Source organism: Labrus bergylta, chromosome 12 (genome assembly GCF_963930695.1).
Source record: "Labrus bergylta chromosome 12, fLabBer1.1, whole genome shotgun sequence".
NCBI lineage: Eukaryota > Metazoa > Chordata > Actinopteri > Labriformes > Labridae > Labrus > Labrus bergylta.
In genome coordinates, this window is record NC_089206.1 from 789,060 (window position 1) to 799,059 (window position 10,000).

Sequence of the window (10,000 nt, forward strand, 5' to 3'; positions counted from 1 at the left end):
ACTACAACACTAGTACAAAGACATTTACAAGGCAACACAAAAGTACAAAGTCACCATAGCAACCTGAAGATGACAGTTAAGAAACTCAACAAATAAAAATACTGAATAAATCATGACATTTATTCTCTGATGGAAGCTGTTCCATTTGGATTTGAGACAAAAACGTTGGTGTCATCTGCAAAAAATCTACAGAAATTAATTGTTATTCAAACAAACACATTTAGAGTTTACAGCTTTGAGGTTTAAAAAAGCTGTGTGTACACTGTGTGATTGTTGTGTTATTGTTGCAGAGAGTTCAGTAAGGAGAGGGAGAAGGCGAAAGCTCGCGGAGACTTCCAGAAGCTGCGGGAGAAGCAGCAGATGGAGGAGGATCTGTGCGGGTACATGGACTGGATCACTCAGGCTGAGGACATGGACGAGCTGGACGAGGACGGAAACCCACGTAAGACCCCGTGTGTGTGTGTGTGTGTGTGTGTGTGTGTGTGTGTGTGTGTGTGTGTGTGTGCGTGTGTCTTGTGTCTTTTGTTGATTGATTCCTCGACATTTCCCCAACATTTTAAATCAGAGCTACAAACAATCCCTCATTTGTCCTGCGTTCATTAAAAACTCATTCAGCGGTAATGAGTTAATGGACGCCAATTAATGAAGCCAATTAAAACTCGTTAGTGAGTCGAGGAGGTTAATGAGGCAGACAGTCATCAGAGGAGCTGCACATCTCTGCTCTGACATCTTTACTAACCAGAGTAGCTCTGTCCCAGACTAAGGACTTACACAGTCCAACCTGATTGGTCAGATCTAGCCCATCGTCGACTGTTCTTGTGTCATAGATCTACACTCTCTTTTGAGTTTAACCACGTCATTCAAGTCGTTAAAGTCGTTCTATACTTGACATTACAATTTATTCTATGATAGGACATTATCTCACTCATTAAAGGAAGAATATGCGACTTTTTGAACCAGTAGATGTCGCCCTTGAGCTCCAGCATGAAACCAAAACAAACTTCTGTTAGGCCACACCTCCTCCATCCTCCAGAGACACACCTCCAACCCCACCGCACAAAAGAGTTATCAATTAGAACGCACCATAATTAAGCGCTAAGTGCAAGCGGCGGACAAAATTGTACTTTGCTCGAACTGCATTGTTGTGTTAGCATGCTAATGTTAGTGCTCTTTAGTTAGCTCGTAGCTTCACATTGTTGTGTTAGCATGCTAATGTTAGCGCTCTTTAGTTAGCTCGTAGCTTCACATTGTTGTGTTAGCATGCTAATGTTAGCGCTCTTTAGTTAGCTCGTAGCTTCACATTGTTGTGTCAGCATGCTAATGTTAGCGCTCTTTAGTTAGCTTGTAGCTTCACATTTCATGTAAACTGACACAGAATGAGCGTGATCTAAAAACTCTTACTAACATCCAAATAATCAGTGAGTATGTTCTTCTTCTTCTCTCTAGTTCTTGACTAAAACAGCTTTTATACACAAGGGGAGGAGCCGGCCGTCCCGTCCATGTAAACACGGCTCTGACAACAACACAGCCAGCGGGACTCGAGCTTCTCCCTCATTGTAGACAGTCAGGACTCAGAGACACATTTACACAGGACAGACTTTATGATTTATTTATGAGTAACATGTCGCACATTCATCCTTTAAGACGGCATTAAGGTGACCCTTTTTTGCAGTTGACCTTAATGGCCAACGTTTTTTTGTAATACGTTTACCAGATTGTGTTTCATCCTTTCTGCAAATGTAATACGAAATGTGTCATTGCTCTTATGCTCTCTCTCTCTCTCTCTCTCTCTCTCTCTCTCTGTCAGGTCCGTCTCTGGGCGATCTGTCTGATAAGAAGAGAGGGAAGTTCGGATGGTTCAGTCACTCCAATGAAACCCACGGTGAAGCCTTGTTCTTTATTTGAACACACTTTACATCAGCTCTGAGCGTTGTGGGCGGGCGTGCGTTTCAGTCTAAATGTAGAGCTCCTCTCTCTCTCTCTCTCTCTCGCTCTCTCTGTCCTGTTAAATATCTGGGTCTCTGTCTGCGCTCACATTGTTCTGACCCTGATTCTCATCATGAGCTGCTTCTCTCTCTGTCGCTGCGTTAGAGCTTAACTGACACTCACATATATTTGTTTGTATATTTGTATCATGTTAACATCCAGAAACATTGAGTCAAAACATCGACGCAACTGAAACAGAGAAAAGTTAAGTGTGTGACATGTGGTGTATCAGGACTGTTTGTTGTTTTCACACAAACGACTGTCAGAGTAAGTTTGGGTCATTATCATATCCGCTGATGATTCTGTGATAGTCAGCGTCCTGCGGGGGCCACGGGATGCGCCGCGGTCCTGATCTGGACTATTTTATCAAACGGTACCATGACCCCAACACACACCTAATTCCTCTGAGACGTTGACTTTCCTAGAATCCCTCCTATCACAGAATGAACGTTCATTAACAGCTGGAGAGACAGTGAGTCAGTTTACATACTTGGGATCCAGACTTGATGACAAACTGACCTTTGATGCTAACGCTGACGCCCTCTGCAGAAAATAGGCCAATCAGAGGCAGGTCTTCTTGAGAAAGCTGAGGAGTTTTGAAGTTGACAAATGAGATGATTCATCTTTTACTGAGTCCATTTTAACTTTGATGATCTGTTGGTTTGGCAAACTCGGCATCGTTACCAAAAACAGGCGGGGAAATGTAGATTGTTGGCATTGACTTGAATGATTTCGGCCATGTTTTTAAGTAGGAGCAACTCAGAAGGCGAAGACCCTCAACACCCTCTGCAGTGAGTTTAGACTTCTACCGACAGGGAGGAGGTTCACTTACGCTAACAGGACCAAACAACAGAAGTGAGGTCGTTAGATGTTTAAATTAAACGTGGACAAAGTTTCCGATCATGAGGTCAGCGTATGTCAGAGTAAATCCCAGGATGAGTCTGCAGAGGGCGCTAAACGTCTTGTTCTGCAAATCACGGCATAGTTCCCCAATATGAAACTCTTACATAGGCTCTATTCTCCCAGCACTGGAGAGCAGCCTCCTCCTGGCAGCCCTGCAGCGTTCTGCTCCTTGAAGGCTTCCAGAGAGCCGGCCAATCAGAAGAAAGTGGGCACATGGGCGGGGTGGCCTTAAAGAGACAGCAGGCCTGGTACTGATCCTAGCTAACAGGTCGTCAGACTGGGACCTGGTACTGATCCTAGCTAACAGGTCATCAGACTGGGACCTGGTACTGATCCTAGCTAACAGGTCGTCAGACTGGGACCTGGTACTGATCCTAGCTAACAGGTCATCAGACTGGGACCTGGTACTGATCCTAGTTAACAGGTCATCAGACTGGGACCTGGTACTGATCCTGAACCTAGCTGATTCTGGAATGGTAAAGTCAGGTGAAGTGAAATCTTTTTGTGTTTCTGTCTGTCAGCGAGTCTTCCTGCTAGTGAAACGGCCTCTGAAAACACAGTGAACATCGACGAGGAGCACACCAACTGCTGCCAGGCCTGCTGGTAACACACACACACACACACACACACACACACACACACACACACACACACACACACACACACACACACACACACACACACACAGTGTGTTTGCTTCTTAGTAAATAACTTCAGTCTCGTTTCAGCTCTCAGATGATGAAAATCGGCTGCTGGTGAGTTCACTGACAGTCAGACAAAGTAGCTTTCTTCCCTGTCACATTCATCCCTGAGTAACATCGTTCTCTCTCCTCTCGACTAGTCGCACTCTGTCTCGATGGAACAGAGTCTGTCGCAGGAACTGTCGCACCGCCGTCAAATCCGTGACCTTCTATTGGCTGGTTCTGCTGCTCGTCTTCCTCAACACCTCCCTCAGCGCCTCGGAACACTACAACCAACCGGACTGGCTCACACAAGTCCAAGGTAACACACACACACACACACACACATCCACACACACATACACACACATCCACACATCCACACACACACACACACACATCCACACACACACACACACACACACACACAGACACAGACACACACACACACACACACATCCACACACACATGCACACACATCCACACACACACACACACACACACACACACACACATCCACACACACACATCCACACACACATACACACACATCCACACACCCACACACACACACACACACACACACAGACACAGACAGACACACACACACACACACACACACACACACACACACACACACACACACACACACACACACACACACAGACACAGACAGACACACACACACACACACACACACACACACACACACACAGACACACAGACACACACACAGACACACACACACAGACACACACACAGACACACACACAGACACACACACACAGACACAGACAGACACACACACACACACACACACACACACAGACACACACACACACTGGTCCTAAAGGAGGAAAAAAAAAGTAAAACGACCAAAAAGTTCAAAATCAGACTCATTCATTCATTAAAAATGAATCCAGATGAAATGTTTGTCTCTCTGTGTTCGTCTGCAGACATCGCCAACAAGGTGCTGCTGTCTCTGTTCACGGTGGAGATGTTGTTGAAGATGTACAGTCTCGGTCTGGCTCATTACTTCGTGGCGTTCTTTAACCGCTTCGACTGCTTCGTGGTGTGCGGCGGCATCGTGGAGACCATCCTGGTGGAGCTGGAGATCATGCCTCCTCTGGGGATCTCTGTGCTGCGCTGCGTCCGCCTGCTCAGGATCTTCAAGGTGACCCGGTGAGAAAACACACCTGAGACGCGTTAAACACAGCTCATCACCGGTCAGTCCCGCCTCTCTGATGATGTCACTGTGTCTCTGCTCAGCCATTGGACGGCTCTGTCCAACCTGGTGGCGTCGTTGCTGAACTCCATGAAGTCCATCGCCTCCCTGCTGCTGCTGCTCTTCCTCTTCCTCATCATCTTCGCTCTGCTCGGCATGCAGCTGTTCGGAGGGAAGTTCAACTTCGACGAGACGCAGACCAAACGCAGCACCTTCGACGCCTTCCCGCAGGCGCTGCTCACCTGCTTCCAGGTAATTGGCTGAAATTGTTCTGGTATTACAGTGATGTCCTCCTCTTCCTGGTTTCATCCTTCATGTTCCTGTTTCTATCTTTGTGTCCTACTAGAATCTCCCTTGAGGCTTGCAAAATTTTAGATGCGTCAACGCTTTCCTGAACCACATTTTATTTTTTTTAACTCAAATCTCTGCAATTTTTATTGTCAATAGTTTCAAAAAGATCCAAAGCTTTAAAAAAAATGAAGGATCTTCAGTCATATTTTTGACCAAGAGAGAGAGAGAGAGAACTTAAGTTTCATAATGTAGACAGTGTGCAGGAGTTTACCTTCAATTTCTGTTTAAAGAAATCAATAAACTACAGAATATTGGGTGTCTAGGACTTCCTTTTTAGTTGCCATGGTAACGAACAGGTATCAAATTGTTTGTTTTTTGCTAGAATTATATGAACGGGACGTGTTCTGAGGGATGTTACTTTGTGGTTTTTTTTGTCTATCCGTTTTCTCCTGAGCTCTCGGCCAATCAGCTGCAGCCGCGAGCTCTTTCTGAAAAGTTCATCTCCATGTCTGTCTTTTGTGTATTTTGGGAAAGTGGAAGTGATCAAGCGTTGGTATCTTCCTCCGCATGGTGACGTGTTTCTGCTCGTATTCTCGTGTTGTGTCATCTAAATCGCACAGATATGTTGCCAACGTTGCCAAAACAAAAAGTGATTTTATAATTAAAAACAATTAATCACCCAATGTCTGGTGTCTAGGACTTTTGTGTTGCCATGGAAACAAACAGGTATCAACATTGTTTGATTTTGTTAGGATTACATTGAAGTTTATAAACCTGGCATCATGAAATTCTTAATCTCGCCCGTATCGGTGCAGATCCTGACTGGAGAGGACTGGAACATGGTGATGTATGACGGCATCATGGCGTACGGAGGCCCCGTGTTCCCTGGGATGATCGTCTGCGTGTACTTCGTCATCCTCTTCATCTGCGGTAACTGTATCCTTCATCACACCCGCCTCAGCTGGAGGGCGGGGGTCAGAGAAGAGGAGGGACTCAGAGAGTGAAGGAGAAGTCCTGATATCACATCCTGGGAGTACGGTGGCCTTGAGGTGTCAGAGGAATGTTTTTACAAATCACAGAATGCAATAAAAGCTTCAGCTCGAAAGCAAAAATATCAGTCAGGATAACAGATGACATAAACCCCAGACCAGAGCCTACAGGCCACAATATCTGTTGTGCCCTTTTGCAGCGCATTATGAATTGGATTTGTAGCTTTTTGCATTGGTTTTGTGGCATTTTGCAGCATTTCTAATTGGTTTTTGAACTTTTTGCATTGGTATTTGTAGCTTTTTGCAGCATTTTACATTCATTGTGTGGCATTTTACATTTGTTTTTGTGGCTGTGTGTCTTTGTTTTATGGCTTTTTTGCATTCGTTTTCTGGATATGCATTCTTTTGACATCTCTTGGCCAACGCATGAAATTAGCCTGTTACAAGATAGCTAAAGTTTAATGCTACAGTAAAAGTAAAAACATAAAGATTAGACATGAATCATCAGCCCCCAGTCAATCAAGGAAAACATGCAACATTCAGGGAGTTTGTCGCTCCATATGTGGGTACAGACGTGAACAATCTTTTGGAGGTTGGCTCCATTTAAAAGTGTTAATGTTAAATATAAAAGACATGACATACGATCAAACAAAATAGTAACTTAGTAATAGAAGCAGTAATACAATTAACATTACCAATGACAAAGAGAGAAAGAGAAAATATGAGCATCCAAAAAAACGGGAAAATCTAAGTGCTGTGTTCAGTGTTTGCTGTCGTTACGAGTTCTTAGCGTGTGTCAGATATCCTGCTGAACGTCTTCTTGGCCATCGCTGTGGACAACCTGGCAGGAGGAGACGGAGACGACAAGAAGAAGGAGTGAGTGAAGGAGGGATGGAGGAGGAGTCGTGTAGAAACTCAAGAAACAAACAAGTTAAGTTAAGGAGAACATTGAGATTTCTTACATCCTGTCTGTCGTATTTCTGCAGGACTAAGCCGGAGGGAGGCGAGGAGGAGGAGGCCGCGCCAGAAGGAGAAGCAGAAGTAGAAGAAGTGAAGGTGAACATGGAGGAGTGATTTGAAGCTCTAACTTAACCTGAGAGTCCATCAGAGTGATGATGTTTGTCTCTGCAGGTGGAGGTGGATGAAGACACCGAGTACGAGGAGGAGGAGGAGCTCCCTGAAGGAGAAGAAGGTCAGTCAGAGTCAAGCTCAAAACTCTTCCAGGGAAATAAATGAAAACAAAACTCACAGGTGGCTGACCATTTTTCCTCTCTTTATTTCTCCTAGTAGACGGAGGAGTCCAGTTAAAGATGGCCGACCTGGCTCCTCCTAAAGAGAAAGTTCTTCCCATCCCAGAAGGCAGTGCGTTCTTCTGCCTCAGCAACACCAACCCGTAAGTCCGACTGCACCTGTCCAACATGTATAACTGTTAGCATTAGCATCAGCATGAGTAGCAGACTGTGTTTGTGAAAAGAAGAATGTTGTTTTAAGGTTTTCTTTGTGCTGAAAACCTCTGGCTAAAGACTAAAGACCTGCAGTCTTTGATAATGTTCCTCACCATCTTGTTTTGGCCTTAGAGTCAAAGTCCTTCAGGGGCTTCCTTCTCATCTCACTGGTCGATCTTTCTTTGTTTCCGTAAATTACTTTAAGTCAGATTAAGTAGGTAGTCAACATGGAGTTCCACAAGGATCACTTCTTGGTCCTCTGCTGTTTAATCTCTATACGCGCCCACTGAGGTCAGATATTCAGCAACACATTTCCTTCACTCCTATGCGGATGATACACATTTATAAATGTCTGTTTTCACTAACAACGTCAATCCAGTGACTGACCTCATCCAGTGCATCAGTGATATAAGACATTGGATGGAAAGAAATGTTTGACAGCTAAATGTGAGAATAAAAAAAGAGACGTATTAAGAGGTAGGAATACGAGGATTAAATGCAAAGAGAAGGTGGATATAAATGGTTACACAAGTAAACAAAACAAGTGGACTGAAAAACAGTTAAACCATTAAAATGGCTCTGCGACCCACTTTTGGGTCCCGACCCACCAGTTGGGAACCACTGCACTAGAACATTGGTTCCCCCCTTGGAATCTGGGCTCCCCTAGGGAGGCAGGAAAGATCTCAGGGGGGGCACGAGTTTCTGTCTGCGAAAAACACCGGATGGATAGTTTATTCAAGGTCTGTCGATAAAACTGTGTAAAAAATATGTTTTCCCTCAACTGAAAAATATTGTGCTTTTTAATAATAATAATAATAATAACGATGCATTAGACTTATATAACTTATATAAATATTTTCTGAAGACTCAAAGATGATTAACAAAGAACAACAAAACAAAGAAAGCAAAACAGACGAGATCTAAGAGGAGAACAGAGTCTGTGAGTGGCTGTAGGTGATGAAGAAGAGGTGAGTTTTTAGGGATTTCTTGAAGGTGGAGAGTGGGGGGGGGGGGGGGGGGGTTCAGAGGTCAAGTGTTGGGAACCACTGTGGGCAGCTGTGGTTCAGCGGGTTGAGTCGGTCGCCTCTCAAATGTGTCAGCAGCTCGCAGTTTTTAAGATTCCACAAAGACTGGGGGTCTGGCAGAATCCCCACCTGAAGGACTACAACTAGATTCCTTATGAGATTATTTCCCATCATGCAACTGGTGGACATTTACGACCACAACTTTTAAGGAGAGAGCCGAAAAAGGAGGGGAAACTGGCGGGGCTGCAGAGAGAGCAACAATGCAACGATCAGCTCGTGGTGCGTTTAGGTGTCCTGCATGGTTTTGATTGGTTCTCATATCGTGTGTGACGAGAGCTTTGAGTTAATAATCTCTGTGACTGTTGTGAAGCATGTGATGATTATTTGTGTCTGCATTAAGATGTTTGAAGAGTGTCTCCTCTCTCTGTTTGTGTCTCCAGGATCCGTGTGTTCTGTCACTATCTGATCCACCACCACATCTTCACCAACCTCATCCTCGTCTTCATCATCCTCAGCAGCTGCTCATTGGCTGCAGAGGATCCAATCAGAGCACACTCCTTTAGGAACAACGTGAGTCTGTCTGAAGTAAAGTTTCATCACTGAACGTTAGATCTTTAAAGTTTCCTTAACAGTGAGCTAGCATTGTGGCTAAGCTAACAGGAAGTCAAACAAACAGGTATCGATCATTTGATTTTTCCTTGAGTCATAACAAAGTTTAAAATTCTGGTGTTGTTACATCTCTACTTCTAAGAACCAGGAGAGGTTCAGAGAGATCTCATCATTGTCCTGTCCATGATGAGGGTTATGACGATGATGATGATGTCGGCAGCAGCGGCACACCTCTGTGGTTAGAGCGTGGGGGGCGGGGCTTGAGCAGATTACATGGGAAGAAGTGGGTCAGTGACTAACCCGGTTAAAGAGGGAAACACATGGAGAGAGCAAATCACCAGTTTACTGTCTGATCCTGAGGAAACTCACTGAACACACACACACACACACACACACACACACACACACACACACACACACACACAGACACACATACACACTGGCCGTGCAGCAGCTGTTCTCATGCAAGACATAGCAATTAGCAGCAGCTGAGGAAAGAAACGACTTCTATCATGCAATCAACACACACATGCACACACACACACACACACACACACACACACACACACACACACACACACACATACAAACACAATATGTTAACCCTGTATTAGCCTCTGTTCTGGATCATATTAAACTCATTAGCGCTCTGGTTTAATTATTCTCATTTTGTTATTTTGTTGTTCAGCATTTGCGTCAAAAGTCCAGTTTCTCTTCTAAGTCCATCGTAGACTCGAAGACTCGAGGACAGATCCCGACACAGAAACTTTACTAATAATGTATAAAGTGAATTCTACCTGAGAGTGGCCACTCTTCTGTGTGTCGACCGTCTCCCGCCTTCCTCTC

The 10,000-nt window shown here is 44.7% G+C and overlaps 1 protein-coding gene across 1 annotated transcript in view; it reads left to right on the top strand.

Moving 5' to 3' along the window:
- The window catches only part of cacna1fb (calcium channel, voltage-dependent, L type, alpha 1F subunit), a 52,850-nt gene that overhangs the window by 23,913 nt on the left and 18,937 nt on the right, over positions 1-10,000 (top strand). Inside the window, exons 10-22 of the mRNA XM_065961522.1 lie at positions 291-442; positions 1,808-1,882; positions 3,411-3,492; positions 3,618-3,644; positions 3,731-3,891; positions 4,527-4,752; positions 4,840-5,047; positions 5,902-6,022; positions 6,876-6,951; positions 7,062-7,131; positions 7,207-7,267; positions 7,363-7,468; positions 8,986-9,115. Coding sequence (XP_065817594.1) covers positions 291-442; positions 1,808-1,882; positions 3,411-3,492; positions 3,618-3,644; positions 3,731-3,891; positions 4,527-4,752; positions 4,840-5,047; positions 5,902-6,022; positions 6,876-6,951; positions 7,062-7,131; positions 7,207-7,267; positions 7,363-7,468; positions 8,986-9,115 — 1,495 coding nt within the window. The remainder of the gene's footprint in view (positions 1-290; positions 443-1,807; positions 1,883-3,410; positions 3,493-3,617; positions 3,645-3,730; positions 3,892-4,526; positions 4,753-4,839; positions 5,048-5,901; positions 6,023-6,875; positions 6,952-7,061; positions 7,132-7,206; positions 7,268-7,362; positions 7,469-8,985; positions 9,116-10,000) is intronic.